The sequence below is a fragment of the Abramis brama genome, assembly GCF_963993115.1.
Source record: "Abramis brama genome assembly, chromosome: 2".
Classification (NCBI taxonomy): domain Eukaryota; kingdom Metazoa; phylum Chordata; class Actinopteri; order Cypriniformes; family Leuciscidae; genus Abramis; species Abramis brama.
This window is the reverse complement of record NC_139964.1, coordinates 51,327,247-51,344,516: the sequence shown is the minus strand read 5'-3', so window position 1 is coordinate 51,344,516 and position 17,270 is coordinate 51,327,247. Positions and strand designations below refer to the sequence as shown.

The following is a 17,270-nucleotide window of genomic DNA, read 5'->3' as shown; positions in this document are numbered from 1 at the left end:
ACACCCCCACAAATGGCGTCCCCTTCCCGAAGGGCCCTTTAAGGATGCAAAAATGCCATTTGGAATTTGCCCTTTGAGCCTACAACTCTTTGATTACATCACAGCAGCTGCTCTGAGTTTGCAGATCTGAGGTTCCTCTGATTAATTTTCTCTGAAGGATGTCAAGCCAAAGCAGAGAAGAGAGGGTGTTACTCATCTCACTCTGTCTGGCATTTTTAGTCACGTCTAATGCGCATTAGCCGCAGTGTAAAAAGCTGCGTCAGAGATGGTAGTGTCAATGTTGCATGCCTGGCAACTCTTACTTATTTACTCACTTGGGTTTATCCAAAGTGTAATGACTTACTTTTGTGTCCCACATAAAAAAGCCTATGTTATTTTTATTTCCTGCAGGTTGTGTGCAGACTTCGCTGTAGAAAAACTGGCTGCAGATCTGTGGGGTATTGTCACAGACTGTTTAAGTCGGGTATGCCATCTGTTTCTACACAGCTGTGTGTGTCTGAGTGACGGTAATTGTGGGTGTTTGTCTGATCCCTCTAATCTCTGTCTCAATTAGATTCGGAAGTGTCAGTCACAGCGGTAATTACTGCCCCCTTACAATGAGACGAACACCCCGCTGAAAGGTCAGTTACACATGGCCACTCAACTAAATTTATGTGAACTGGCTTGTAAAGCAATACTGATTTGTTTGTACACAATGATTTTTTTTCCCACCATGCATAAATAGGAAAATGTATATCCACCATATAAATATCCATGAATTACCAGGCCTGGAAGACACAATTTCCAGTTTTTGATAAGGCTTGTTTTTGAAATGTAAAAAGAAAACATGAAAATCTCACTAGACAGCAATTGTACTCGGACAGCCCTGATAAATTTAACAAACATAAAATACCATAACTAAAAATACTCTCAATTTCGGCTGGTCCCATCAGGGATCTCCACAGGTCGCAGCTCCATCATCGACATATTTATTTGGCATATGTTTTACGCAGGAAAACTAAATAAAAACTAAACATATTTAAAAAACTAACACCCCCCCAAAAAATGCAATACAACTAATGGACTAACCAAAACTAAATTGGTTAAATTGGTTTTAAATTCATTTAATAATAATAAATAACAATAATGATAATAATAATAATAATAATAATAGTAAATACATTAATAATAATAAAAATATAATGAAATTTTTTATTATTGAAAACTATAATAACTGTGGCCAGGACTAGTACTTCAAAAAAAAGTTGACTAAAGAAAATAAATGTTATTCTTTAGTCTATTATGGGAGTAAAACACTTCCAATCTTAAGTAAATAACAATGTCTTAAAAAAATACAATAAATAAAAATAATTCTTAATACCCCAAAAAGGAAAAACATTCAAGATAAGAAATATTTAAGGGTGTTAGATTGTCTCAATTCACCTGGCATGGGCAGAGTGAGTGTCAAGTGTCAAGTTAAGTGTCATAAATTGAATTTTGGACCCTGTGTTTGGGTATTCATGTGTACCTCTACTCTCTCCTGAAGTTTGCTGCAGTGTCTGTTGCTCTCATTCAACCTCTGTTCTCGAACCTCCAAGTCTGTCTCTGCTTTTCTCAGCCTCTGCTGAAGTGTTGCATTCTGGGACTTGCGGTTTTCTTGCTCTCTCTGGTGCCACTGGTTGATGTGTTCATTAAGGCTCTGTTGTAGTGTCTTCTTGGCTGCCTCCTGCTCCTCCCTCCTCTCTTCCTCCACGTCCTTCACTCTCTTCTTCCACTCCTCCAAATCTCTCTTCCATTCCTTCTCCGCTCTCTCCTTCTCCTCCCTCAGAACCTGTAGCTCCTTTCTCGCTGTTTTCAACCTTTCTTCACACTCATCCTCTACTCTTTTTCTCTCCCGTGACTCTCTATTCCGCTCTTCTGTTTCTCTGTTCCTCTCCTCGATCTCTCTCTTCCTCTCCTCCTCCACTCTATGCATCTTCTCCTCCTCCTCTCTCTTTCTCTCTTCATCTCTGGCTCTGCGTAGCTCTTGGCACTCGTTCTCTAAGCACTTGTTTTCTTCTTGAATTTGTTGCAGTAATTTGTGTTGGTTGTCTCTATCTGTCTGCAGATTCTGGTAGTCTCTGCGCAGATCACATGTCTCTTGAGTTAGCACAGCTATGCGCTCCGCAAACTCTATTTCAGTCCTCTGTCCACGCTCCTCCACCTGAAATGGACACACATTCACACATCCTAAGATAATGAAGTGATTCAATCCAAGTTGTATTTATTATACTCATAACAAATCCATATACAGAAGATATGTGTATGTTTGACCACTTATGTTTTTACTTCCTCTACGGTGGCCTGAAGCTCTAGAAGGCGTGTCCTCAGGATAGATGCTGACTCCTCCTCTTCCTCATCCTGACCTGTGGTTGGCTGGAGGCTGCCCTGTGTCTCCGTGGCAACACGGCGTAACGATTGCAGAGTTGCCTCTTGTTCCTCATTCTTAGTGTTTAAAGAATATATGACCTATACAAAAACAAACACCCATGAATATTATTAAGATACAGTTATAATGGCAGGACAGCACAGAAAAAAATCTATCCACACTGTGGATTGCAGTGCCTGTATTCCAGGTGTACAGCGCTAAGCTAACAGTCTTGTTCTTGCTGATGAAATCTTCCATCTCTCTGATCCAATCAGTTGTACACCCACAGTCTGCAGTTACTGAGCTGCAGTTTATCTAGTACGTGAGTGTCTGTCCAGGCACGGAGCCAGGATTCCAGTTTTGGATGGGCCAGACCAATTGTGGGTGGGCCTTAAAATAAAAACGTTATCAAATCACTGTTTAACCTAATAAAAATGCCTGACTAATATACCGTTATATTATCTGTGCTAACATAATAGAGATTTTAATAGCTTGATGCTCTTTAAATATTTTGTTGCATTGTAAAAAGTTTCAGTGCATAGGACGGACCTATCCGCGATCGTTCTCCTTGGTTCTGACCAAAGAAGAGCGCTTTGGAATCTCCATCACGCATCATACCTGGCTGTGCTTTAGCGCATCTCTCTATAGACCTAAGGCCTATAGACTGTAAAAGTGGTCAGGAATCTAATATTTCCCCAAAACATAGTTTAATTCTGCTCGTATAACATGAGGCCGAATATTTCACAATTCTGTTTTCAACAATACAGATCAACAACACTGCCCGACAGTTTCAATCAAATTTTTTTTTTTTTTTTTTACCTTTATTTAACCAGGAAAATCTCTCTGAGATTAAAAATCTCTTTCACAGGAGAGTCCTGGCCAAGAATGGACAGCAGTTACAGTCACAACTTACAGATTGAAACAACAAATATACAATTAAAACACTTAAAAACAATCAATGAGTCTTCTTCGAGTGACCGAATAATAGATTTAAAATGTTCCATAGGCACCAGAGTTTGTAATTTCAATTTCGTTTGGAGTAAATTCCATTCAAATGGAGTTGCGTACATAAAAGCCCCTTTTCCCAGTTCAGTTCTTACAAATGGAACAGAGAGAGTAAAACAATTATCAGACCGGAGGGAATATTTCCCAACACTTTTCTTTTGAATTAGACAACCTAGATACAAAGGCAACAACCCCAGAATAGTTTTATAAATAATTAGGTAATAATGAATTTTCCTTCTAATAGACAAAGATGGCCAGGCTACTCTATTATACAATATACAATGATGAGTTAAAGGTTTACAATCTGATATAAATCTTAAAGCGCTGTGATAAACAGCATCCAAAGAAGAAAGAAGTTGAGAGGAAGCAAATTGATACACCACATCACCGTAATCAAGTACAGGCAAGAAAGTAGCAGAAACTAACCTCTTTCTTATACATTAAATGAAAAACAAAACAAATCCGGTCATAAGTGGCAATAAACATTCATTTCTTTCGATTTCATTAACAACAGACTGAGCTTGGCTTATTATACAGAGAAGATGCATTAAAATGTACCCTATAGGCTACTACGAGATAATAACTAATACAATAGGCTACCGCCAATTCATTTTTAAAATTGTTTTGAAAACTCGACTGGTGCTAGGTGACGTCACCTCGCCCCATTGGATCCACAACGAGCTGTATTTAGAGCTTGATTAAATAAATGCTTCGCTTATAATGGGGAGGACGTCTTAAGCTATGAAACTTTGAAAACTAAGCATTTAGACTATTTTAGCACAAATTATGATCTTATTTGCCAATTTTTAATAATTCTTGACCAAATTAAAATATATTAAATGTTTTTTTGTTTTTTGTTTTTTTTTAAAGAAAAGTTTTGGGTGGGCCTGTTGAAAAGTGGGTGGTCCTAGACCCATAACGTTGTGCCTGGTGTCTGTTATAATGCGCATACGTCTGTTTTAACCTTGGTTGTGCACAGCTGTTCGAATGTGTTTGGCACTTTGACATTGGTGTCCCATAGCATTTCCCAAGCATTAGAGGCACTAATCCCAAATTTTTGTTGTGAGAATGTCTAGATATGTTAGATAAACTATTTTCATAATATAAAATTAAAACAACATGAAAAGTAGTAAGTTTTAAACACACAAGATCTCTGCATCACTCCCTTAAATTGAGGATTTTAAGATCTGATGAATTGATATTTAATCTATTGTAGTAAGAAACTACAATTCCCAATCCCACCCAGTCTCAAACTGATAAAAATGATTTTTTCTTCATTACAAAATTTTAACATTCCATTAAGTTGTGACACCCAAGAAGAAGCATCATTTGAACCCTTTCTGCACTATGCTGGGAAGACAAGTAAATAATTTAATTACATTTACATTTATGTTTTTACAAATACAGTGTGAAGACTTTATTCTTGAATCTAAATCGTTCAATCCGTTATTGTAAGAAAAACAATTCTTAAATATTTGTCTTTCATTTATGGAAAATAGAATTTTATCAATTACTACAAACAAAACAACATTTGGTCCCCAAACAGATACTGAGTGATCATTTCATTTAGACTAAATTTACAACCCTGTTTTCCATTCTGCAGAGTTTTATTTTAGTTCAGTTTAACTCTATTTAATGATTATTGTTGTAAAAACACAAAAAGTACACAAAATGTATTTTGAATGGCATTATTTTTTATTCACGTTTGAAAAAACACCTCTTATAAAAGTAAACAGAAAAAAGTTAGTATTTAGTTACTCAGATACATTTTCTGAGGGTTAATCACCTCCTTTCACTGACTATTTATTTTTGACCAAAAAACAACAACAAAAAAACTATTTTGTACCCTATTTGTGGAAAGTGCATTTGTATATTTGAGTCTGAATGTGTATGCAGCATATGAGAGAGGCCTAATATTATGTGTCACTTTGGCTCTTCATCAATGTGTCCTACCCACAAGTCCCCATGCCTGGGGTGTCAACAGATTCCAAACGTCTCACTCATCCCTACAGTGGGTCGTGTGTTACCATGACGCCTCACTGTCTGTCGTTAATCGCCACTGCAGCAGAGCTGGACATTCCGTATGATAAACTGCCAGGAAGTCGCTCTCTCCTTTTCACTCGCCCGGCTGGCCGTCTCTCTCTCAATATCTCTTTTCCTGGCCCCCACAGTGTTTCTGTAAGCCAACCACCTTCTCTCGCTCTCTCTCTCTCTCTCTCTCTCTCTCGCTCTCTCTCTCTCTGTCTCTCTGTCTCTCTCTCTCTCCCCTGACTCCACTTAATAACTTCACCCTCTGTCTATTTCCTCCCTCTCTTTCTCTCTCAGTCCTTGAATATGAACTCTCATGTTTTACGGTGCACAGAATTAAAGGGAAATGTCATATATCTGTACGACTGAAATGTCTGCTAGCTTTATATAGAGTGACAGCACTCATAACTTAACTTGCAGACTGGAATGGACTAGGAAAGAGAGAATATTAGGATAAAGAGCCGATTGAAGGAGGAGAGTGAATGATTTTTGTGTACATAAATGAAAATTTAACATAGAAAATGCTGAAATACCTGTCTCACTCTATATATTTGTCCCTGTTTTCATCCTATGCAAATATGGCACCTTGCCAGACTAGGTCCATGCTAATGAAACCTGATACACGCTGTCTTAATTTCCTTCTCCCTCCTTAACAGACACAAATGACAGAAGCACATGCGTTTCTCTATCCATTTGTCAACATTTCAAAAACTTTATATAACAGCCATTTCTTGCCCAGCAAGTGAAATTAATGAGTCTATGCATGTGTGTGTGTCTGTGTGAGTGTAAAGGCCCGTTAACATCAAAACTGATAACTATAAAGATAACTATAATAGCGTCCACACTAATATTTTGTTTATTATAAGCGCGTGCTGCAGTTATGTCATCTGTTGTTTTAAATCCTCAAGCTCTTTAATGCAGAGTGGATTCTGATTGGCATCATTATATCTGTGGTGTGGACTTCCCTATTCTCATATAATTATTGTTATAGGCAAGTTATCATCATCATTGATGTGAATGACCCTTAATGCTACTGAAAAGTCAAATAAACATGGCTGTGTATTGTTGCTAATATGTGACCCTGGATCACAAAACCAGTCACAAGTCGCAAGGGTAAATTTGTGGCAATAGCCAAAAATACATTGTATGGGTCAAAATTATCGTTTTTTCTTTTATGCCAAAAATCATTAGGATATTTAGTAAAGATAAAAAGTAAAGATCATGTTCCATGAAGATATTTTGTAAATTTCCTACCGTAAATATATAAAACATTTATTTTTGTGAGTGAATGCAGCACAATCGCGAACATAAATGGACAACTTTAAAGGCGATTTTCTCAATTTTTTTGCACCCTCAGATTCCAGAATAGTTGTATCTCTGCCAAATATTGCCCTATCCCAACAAACCATGCATCAATGGAAAGCTTATTTATTCAGCTTTCATATGATGTGTAAATCTCAATTTAGAAAAATTGAAGCATGTCTGCTGGTTTTGTGGTCCAGGGTCACATATGAGTAACCAGATTTTCTATGTCTAAGGTTTTCAGCTATCTTTGTTTGATTATGAGTGTGAGTTGCCTTGCCTAGCCAGACACGGGACAAATCTGGCCAAGAACTCTCCAAGAGGGCGGCCGTCTAATATGTAAAGTGACCAACCACAGTTTGTTTTAGTTCAGTTTATTTGATACAAATAATACCTATGAAAGATTGTTTCCAGTCTTTTTTTCCTGAGGAAAAAAGTCAGAATTACGAGATATAAACTCAGAATTGCGAGTTACAAGTTTAGAATTGCCGGATATAACTTGCAATTGCGAGTTATAATGTCAGAATTGCGGGATATAAACTTGAAATTCTGACTTTTTTACTCGCAATTGTTTATATCTCGCAATTCTAAAGTTGAAAATTCAAGAATTGTGAGATAAAAAGTCACAATTATCTTTTAAATGATTTCATTCCGTGGCGGAAACCAGTTTCAATAAATACCAAAATAACAGGCAAAACGGTGCGCAAAAAAAGTCCCCAACCAATTCTAAATTTCTTTTAAAGATGAAGTAATATCACGGTTTTTGATCGTGGACGATTAAAGGTGCTCTAAGAGATGTCACGCGTTTTTTAGGCTGAATTTTTTTTTGTCACATACAGCAAACATCTCCTCACTATCCGCTAGCTGCTTGTCCCCTGAACACACGGTAAAAAAACACGGTCTCAGTCTGTAGACAGCCCAGGCTCCACAAACGGCAACAAAAACAAACTAGGCCAACCTGTACCACGAAACATAACAAACAGTGTTCCAGCCAATAACTGACAAAAATGATTTGGGGGTGGGGGTTGGGGGGTTAGTGCGTGTGCACATGAAGGGGGGTGTGGGGAGTGGAGGAAAAAAGCATGCAGAGGGAAGTTAGCTAGATGAGAGATGTCCAGTTCAAGTTTATTGTCATATGCATATTAGTACAGAGTACCACAGCAATGAAATACAATGTGCCTTGGCACTCTCTCAGCACCAGTCAATAAATAACAATTATAATAACATTAAAATATCCAAGCACAGTAAACATAGTAACTACGCTCAAACCCTCCTTCCTGTTGTACTATCATTCAGTAGCCTTATTACCTGAGGGTAAAAACTATCCCTGAAACGTGATGTGTGCGTTGGGATGCTCTGCAAACGTCTACCTGATGGAAGGTGGGAGAAGAGATTATGTGCAGGATGACTAGAATCCTGCATAATACCTAGTGCCTTCTTAGTGCTGCGTTTCCAGTAAATGTTTTGGAGCGGTTCAAGTGTAACCCCAATAATTTTAGATGCAGTTTTGACCACCTTTGTCAGAAGATTAAGATGTCTTTGACAACGACAACGACTAACGTTAGAATTATATTCTCTTGAATTTTGATATGGCCGACACACAACCAAATAGTATTTACTCACTCTAATTTTGTTCCAAAACAGTATTCATTTCTTTCTTGTGCTGAAAAAAAGAAAAGAAAAAAAAAGAATATATTTTGAAGAATATGGCTATCCAAACAGTTGCTGGTCCCCATTGACTTCCATAGGAAAAAATATAGCCTACTATAGAAGTCACTGGGGACCAGCAACTGTTTGGTTACCCACATTCTTCAAAATGACTTTTATTTTCAACAGAAGAAAGAAACTTATTCAGGTTTAAAACAATAAATGTGTAAAAGAGTGTAAATGATGACAATTTTCATTTTACTTATTAATAAAACAACAAAACACAAAGAGAAAATCCCTCATTGCTCTTGACTGAGAACTTTACAAGTAGCTTTAATAAGAATCAATGTATAATATATGTGATGTCTTTCTTGAATGCTACTGTTAAATACACCTGCTGTAGCTGAAAAAATGAAGAACTGTTTATTTCATCTATATATTATGTTGTGTATATAGCCTATTTTAACTGTCTGATATTCTTTTTTTATTTCATATTTTGTTACCTTATAAGGCTTTGTTTTTAAAATAGGGAAACTAGTTTGGCTGTAGTGCTCAGTCACTTGCAAAATAGTAAAACCAACATGAAAGAGAATCGTGATAAAATTGTGAATTGTGATTTTCCTGAAAAAATCGTGATATGATCATTTTGCCATATCGCCCACCCCTAATCTGAAGCAACAAACATCACAAACATTTTACAAATTCAGTGATTAGTTATTCCTCACAAATGTTCATAATGTCAACCTGATACTTTTTAAACAATTTTGTTTTCTGGAAGAATTATAAAAAGACTATCATGGGTCCTATTTTAACGATCTGAAACGCAAGTATCAAGCGCAAAATGCAAGTAACTTTGTGGGCGGGTCTTGGGCGCTGTTGCTATTATACCGGCGGGATAAATGACTCTTGCGACCAACGCAAATCTAAAATGGGTTGGTCTGAAGTAGCTTCATCATTCATAGGTGTGGTTTGGGCGTAACGTGAAATAAACCAATCAGAGCGTCATCTCACATTCCCTTTAAGAGCAGGCACGCTTGTTCTATAGCGGATTCCTATTATAACGGCGGATTTGCCAGGCGCACACCAGAAGCGGTTCACAGCCGAGGAGACCGACGTTCTCGTCAGGGACGTTGGGGATGGAGAAACACACCCAAATTAACTTCGGTTAAACAGGCGTATGATAATTTGGGTAAATGTGTAAGCTAGATGTATGCTTTTATAATAAACTGTCTATCTATCTATCTATCTATCTATCTATCTATCTATCGTAATAATGTATGATTTGCAAAAATGAAAACTGCTGCGTCTGTGTGTAGATGAGAGAATCAAAGTGTATGCGCGTTGTGCACACGCTACATTGATTATGGCCAAGCATGTGCCCTTAAAATAGCATATGAATATCATGCGCAACGCGCCACTGACTTTAAACTGTTTTTTTTCGGCCAGTGACGGAATTGTTTTCTAAACCTGTAAAATAGCATGAGGGAACGTTTGCGCCGGAACACGCCTCCTCTTTGCGCTGAACTGCCCCCGGGAGCGCAAGTGTATTTCTTAGTTAACCGACGTGCGTCTGTGGAGGGAAAAGTCCGCTTTGCGCGGGTGCAAAATAGGAATGATACATGCGTCGGTGTACAAAGTCAATTGCGCTGGGTGCAAGATAGGGCCCTAAATGTTAGGTTGCAGTCACTCAAAGCAAACAATGCTGTCACAAAAGCATTGTTAGCCAACTATGGTCGCAAATTCCAACATTACCAACGTTGTTAAACGATTCTTGGTTTCCCAAAACCATAGTTCCAACGCAACACAAACAGCAATGCAAACTTATGTAGTTGAAGTTACAGCTCTTGACCTGTTAGAAGAAGCTTAATTTCTTGTTAGTATGACACATGAACTTAAATAGATCATATTCTTGAGCAAAATAAGCAATCTAACATGCACATTCTACATTTTTCAATTTATTTAAATTTACTTTTTTAACCCACAACAAGCCGCCTTTTGAAGAGTGCGCAAGTGCGCAAGGGAATGCCACGATTAATTAAACATTAAAGAAGGCAAAACGACAGGAAACGTTCTTCACGGCAGTGACTCGAAGAACTTATGTTGAGGAGAAAAAACAGCTTTCTATTGTTCATCTAAATTAACTATAATAATCTCACATTAACTGCAACCTCGATTCAATTACTTAGCAAAAGTTATTACTCCACCTCCTGCATGTGATGTCATTAATGACAGTCCCATGGTTGGACAAACCAACATGGTTGAAATGATTGAGGTGTGATCATGCTACTAGGGTTTTGGGAAACAGATGTGACTATAGTTAATTTCTCCAACGATGCATCATAGTGTTTAAGCAGTGAGTTATGTCATTGTACAGGAAACGCACCCCATTCCCATCATGCTCTTATATCCATATCAGACCAAAGTAGATCAAATCTCCTACACTCCTGATCGGTAAAAATAGTGCGCCTTGTTGTGTAGCAATACTAAGCGTCACAAATCTGAGCTGAATGTAGAGAGGGTATGACTCAAACATCTGTTCTTATAGACAGACACACACACATGCACACACACAAAGCTAAAGATAACTTGTAGGAGTATGTTTACATGATGATAGCAAGCGGGATTCCACAGCTCACAGGCATACTCTCACATACACATGCATACATACACACTCACAACGTGGCAGGTTTGAATTTCGAGTCCTGGCCTATTTTGTTCAGTAACAGTGCTGCCATTTCGAGGTCTCTAACCTCAATGGACCTTAGTCACGGCAGACACCATTTTTTTTATTTGACAAGAATTGAAACGAGGCTTTGAGGGACAGTCCGTTCAATAACTTGCACTGTTGTATATCTGGGTATAAAATATTACAAAAACAGCTTTCCAAAATCAATTCCAGTGGAAAACAGCCCATAGAATCGGCTTACATCCCTCACAGCCTTGTTTTCTTTCTCAGTAAATATGGCATCTTTCCTGACTAAGGTCCATATTAATAAAACCTGATACACACTCTCTCACTTTCCTTCTCCCGCCTCAACAGACCCAAATGACTGTGTATGCATTAGCCATTAATAGTGTTGATATTACAGCCTTTAACCTGTATGTTTTCAAAGTTACACTTTATAATTGTCCAAGGGGATTCATTTTTCACACAACGACAGATATAGTTATGGCCATTGATTTTATCATACATCATCAAGGTGCAGTCTATAAAAAAACGCATAATTCAAACTGAAACTCCAGTGTTCACCAATAAAGTGTGTAAATGTGTTTGCTTCTGTTAGGGAGTTTTGCTGATAAAATTAAATTTTGTGCTGATTTACATTTAATTTCATGTGTTGTGATTGTGAAATGCGTGGAGGCTAAACTTTAGGCAGTTTGGTCACTGGTATTGTAACATATGGTTTTAATCCACAGTGACAAACAGTATCATGTGCTTTATTCCAAGAGCATAGAGAATATGAGCTTTTTAAGCCTTATTTTAAGAAATATTTATTTTTCTTTTATAGTCCTATAGTTTAACCTCCTTAACATTATGGTTTCATAGTTATATACTTCATAGTTGGCCAAGTCATTTTTCACAGTGTCAGACATACACTACATAGGCATATATGCTAAAGAGTCTATGATTGGATCATTATTGCAATGCTTATTATGTTTCTAGCATGTTATATGTTTGGGAACAGTTCTTTTAACCCTAATTGATGGAGCGTGTAGCTTTTTCATTTCTTAAACAACCACATAGGAAGACACATCATGGCCATATTCCAAGATGACAATGTTAAGATTCATTAGGCTTAAATTGTGAAAGAATGGTTGGGAGGGGGGATAAAGAATAATTTTCACACATAAATCGGCACCTCTGAGCATTTTCACTGGCCCACAATCGATACTGTGGGGAAAAACAGCCATATATATATTTCTTTATATTATCTCATAATTTGGCAGCAGGTATATTAGGCTGCTAAGACCTGACACACGGATCCATTATACTGCTACACATGTGTTTTCTCTCTCAATCTCAACTGCTTACGTTCACTTAAAACATAACTGAATGTGTTTACATGAATATTCACCAAGATCAGCATTTTGACATTTTGTGTGTATTTGACTGTTTAAGGTCAATAAGCTTCGAAAAATAACTCAATTTAGTACTGAGAGGCAAAAAACTTTGTACTTTGGGTGTGAGCACAAAATCTGCCGGAATTAATACAATTATGCGCAATACACGCAATCCCACACCAAAATTGAAGCCCTGTAACACCAACAACATTCATCCAGAGCATATGAAACGAGTGAGTGAAGGGAGGTGGGCTTGTGTGTCAACTCACTGATGGAGAGATAAGAGAATGAGAATGATATTTTTCAGTTTATCGTTTCAGATATTTCAGTATCAATATGTATCGAAATTTTTTTATTTTTGACAACACTACATTGCACTTAGTTTATTATTTCAGCTGCCTTTTTAAAAGACTACAATTGAAAAATGTATATATTATATGTAAAATTCCAACGGCCAAAGTTGGACAGTAGGAGTGACTGCGTTACACACCACTGCTGAAATCCACCCGCATTTGGCGAGTTGGCGGGTGTTAAATGTCAAACCCTGGCCATGATGTGTCTTCCTACATGGTTGGTTAAGAAATGAAAAGCTACACACTTGATCAATTAGGGTTAGATGAACTGTTGGCAAACATTCAGCATGCTAGAAACATAATAATCACTGCAATAATTATCCAATCACTTAAGCATTTGCCTATTAAAATCCAAACAGCGACTTCTTTTCTTTTTATTGTGATTTTTTTGATTGATTTTATCATACCCTAGTTGCAGTTTAATCAAAAAATGCATAAATCACTGAAACTCCAGAGTTCGACAACCTGGCAAAGTATGTAGTTGTAATTTATCGATGTTCTTCTTTTTTTTTGGTTCACATATATTTAATTTCATGTGTTGTGAAAAGTGTTGCTTGGTCACTTGTTACCAGATGCATTTTATCCAAAGTGACAAACAGTGTTGCAATTGTATTTGTAAGAGCTTTGTTTCAGTGGCACAATGTGTAGGGCAGGAGGGGTATCCCAACAACTGTTCAGATTTTCCATATCAAGATTCAAACTAGCAACATGTGTTCACTTCACATTCACAACACCTTGGGTACCCTCACTATTTACAGGATTAGTTCACCCAAATATTTAATTCTGTCAATTACTTAAAATAACTCATCAATTACCCTCATGCCATTTCATGCCATTTCAAACCTGTATGACTTGATTTCCTCTGAAGAACACAAAAAAGACATTTTAAAAAATGTTGGTAAACAAACTATTTTGGTACATTAAAATCCATTGTAAGGACCACTAAGACATTTCTCAAAGTATCTTCTTTTATATTCCCTCTACGACCTATTTATAAATCTAAATACATTTCCATAATGCATTCAGATCCAATTGATATGAGTTATTTAAGCCTAAATGGTTCTATTACAGTCTTAGTAAAGATGGCCAAAAAGTACTAAGAACATCAGATAAAAAAAAAAGTACTTAGGTGCCACCAGATATATAGTAACATCATAGGCAATTACACAATATAGGCCTATATACAGTACTGAATGATTACAATATTAATGTAGGCTACTGTAAATTTTGATTATTTACTTGGCATATATGGTATAACAAACATTACCACTGTATGTCCTAACAAACATAATAATTCCAGCGTGCTTCTTTGCTAGTGGAACAAACAAAACTAACAAATGTGTCTAAACTGAACTAGCCTACAAATGTATCAGAGAACTGTCTTTTGCCAGGCTGAACAAGTCTGTTACGTTTGCCTCAACCACATTACAAGCTTCTACGGGTCATAACAACTGGATGATGCTTGTGAAGGGGTGGTTCCTAGTACACACACACACACACAACCCTGATAATAGACAACCGCACATTTCTGTTGCCAGTGATCACCCACGGGTCAGATTATTTTAGATGAGCCATTCGTAGTGTGAACTTCAGTAGCCCCCTCTGAACTATATAAACTCAATGAAAGCGCGTTTGCTACCATACAACATCTCAAACGTGATGTGTCTCATACCTTCTGCCTGGTTCTTCTGCATCACCTGTGATGGAAAGACAGTGATGCGACGCTGAGGGCATTAAAACCCTGTTGCATTCCAGTGCCAGTGGGTTAGGGAGCATAAAATACTGATATGTGTCAATAATATATATTTACATAATGTCGTCTGTCACGTAAAAGATGTAATGGTTAGCGTACAATTTGCGCAGTAGCAGAAAGGTGTATTAGCAAAGCATATACATATAAATACAATCATACATACAAACACACACCTCTGCGGCACGTTAAGTGAATGGATATCCAGGAAACAGTTTAGTAAATGAGTCCCGTTAGTTGAGTAGTAAAATTACGCGCTTACCTTTGTCAGCTGCGCTATTTTCTTGCACATTTTCGTGTGCATTTGATAATCATACATTTCCTTCTCTACAATCACATTGGGGATGTCCGCAATAGAGGTCCCGTTACATGCACAGCTGCCGCCGGGGGACTGGTTCATTTTCCCAGAGCTGGAAGCCATAATAACCAGTTAGATCAAGCTGATCAATCACAAACTGGGCTGCGCAACACACTGGTCGCCTGTACGTGATCCTGAAGGTAGAGTCCTTACGACAGCCGAAAGCATTCTGCATGCTGCAACAGCGACCGGCGAACACCCTCCCGCTCCGCCGTGAAGCTGCCCCCGGTGAGAGCACTGCTCACGAGATAATGCCATCGGTACACGACTCACTGACAGTGTCACTGACACTGACGGCATGCGCCCCCAGCCCGCCCGGACACCTGTCTCTCACCCGGGGCGTGACTACAGTCTTACATTACAAGTCACGGGTACTGCAGTGTAATCTTAGCCCCTCCCATGAACACCAACACGCCCAACAGCACAACAAGCATCAATTTCCTTGATAACCCGGTTACTCCCTTATATGATATGTTAGTGTTTGAAGATTTAAATCGTTTTGTATGAACAATTCTAAACAACAAACAAAACTGCAGGCAGGCCTACTTATAAATAAATATTTTTGTCCCCAAAATATAGAGAGCGTTAGAGGGCCAGGTAAATTCTAAAGGTACATTGCTTAAGTATTATATTAAAGGTGAAATCCCCATAACCATATTTCGTATTCTGAACCATGTTTCGTTATAACCGTTATATAGGCTACGTATTGTATACATATTGGTTATTTATTTTCAGAAATGCATGACTTGCATTATGCCAATATTCTTAACGTTACTCGTGTCGTGCTAAATGCCGTTTTTGTTCAGGAGTTGAGAGATGATCAGAAATGTGGTTTGCTGCCTTTAGTCTAACAATCATAAAGGAGCTGAACCTGACCTACCTGCCCAGGATGATCTGTCAGAAGTAACCAACAAGAATAAAACCGTGGGAAGCGTGGGATCCAGAGAGTTTTTTATTAGGGGTTCAAGCACGAAGTGCTGAAACCCTATTGTAATCGTCCTGATTTTTATTATTATTATTTTTCCGCCATAAAACGCATCGTGCAGCCCAAACCGTAAGACCTAGAGACTTGAAACTTTGCCAGATGGTAGTACTATTGCTCGCTACTCAGATACACGGACTCAGCCCAATCGGCCCATAGGTGGCGCTATAGCAATCAAAAGCGCAAAACTGCTCAGAACTCCCAGACCGTAAGGCGTAGCTTCAAGTGTCTTATATCATTGAAATCCAGAGCTCCTGAAGAAAAAAACGTTTATCTCCGATTTCATTTCCGCCATGATAGATTTTTCGCCATTTTGAATTTTGTCAAAAACCTACTTTTGCGAACTAGTCCCTGGTTTTTCGCCCGATCGGAACCAAACCAGTGCGGAATTGTTCTCTGGAGTCTGAAGATCAATAATTATCGAAAAAAAGTTGAAATTTCGATTAATGGTCGCTAGGGGGTGCAAAATTAACGTTGTGGGAGGAGCCTATTTTACTAAAATGGCTATAACTCAAGAAGTAATTAAGTAAACTTCACCAAACTTGGTACACATGTGTAAGAGGTCAATCTGAGGTCACAGTAAAAAAATTGCGTCGATTGGCCACATGGTGGCGCTATAAAACAAATAAAAACATATAGACAACTGACCGTTTTTCCGAATGACTTGAAATTTGGTATGCAGTGTCTTGGCCCAAGGGGCCATGTATGTCTAAAAGGATATTGGCGTATCTCGAAAAACATGGCTGCCATTGGCCAATGAGGTTTGAGCACCGTTAACGAAGTCCGATCGGAGCGAAACTCGATGGGCATGTTCGGCTCAAGCCCCTAGAGGTCTGTAAGAATTTTGAAAGAAATCGGCCACTAGTTGGCGCTAACGAGTTTTAAGGCTCTGTAATCACGTGGTGTTACACTTATCATCACAAAATGCATATCATTTGATAGATCTGCTCATGCTGAACAACTTTGCCTCAAGAACCATCACTGTCAATCAAACTGTTCATTAAATATTCATGAATATGTTAAAAACCTACTTTTGCGAACTAGTCCCTGGTTTTTCGCCCGATCAGAACCAGACCAGTCTAGGACAATTCTCTGGACTCTCTAGATCAATAATTATCGAAAAAAAGTTTAACTTTTGCATTTTTCGCATGGGTATAATTGGGTCATAACGAAAATGGGCGTGGCAAAATGCACTCAGAAGCCTATAAATCCTAAACGAAAACTCAGAACTTCACGAAAATGGGTGAGCATATGTGCCATAACATTCTAAACAAGCATGCAAAATTTCATGTAGATCGGACCATAGGTGGCGCTATAACTGGCAAAAAGGTTTGAAAACTACATATTTCCTATGGTAAATTGCCTATATTGGCTGTAAATGGATTTTTCCATCTATA

The 17,270-nt window shown here is 38.0% G+C and overlaps 1 protein-coding gene across 1 annotated transcript in view; it reads right to left on the bottom strand.

Annotated features, from left to right (window-relative positions):
- Nucleotides 1–15,272, bottom strand: part of fam184b (family with sequence similarity 184 member B) — a 39,483-nt gene extending 24,211 nt beyond the window's left edge. Inside the window, exons 1-3 of the mRNA XM_084096046.1 lie at nucleotides 14,796–15,272; nucleotides 2,308–2,487; nucleotides 1,508–2,182 (exon numbers count right to left, since the gene is read on the bottom strand). Of these exons, the coding sequence (XP_083952172.1) occupies nucleotides 1,508–2,182; nucleotides 2,308–2,487; nucleotides 14,796–14,954 (1,014 nt within the window). The 5' untranslated portion in view covers nucleotides 14,955–15,272. The remainder of the gene's footprint in view (nucleotides 1–1,507; nucleotides 2,183–2,307; nucleotides 2,488–14,795) is intronic.
- Between the last annotated feature and the right edge of the window lie 1,998 nt (nucleotides 15,273–17,270).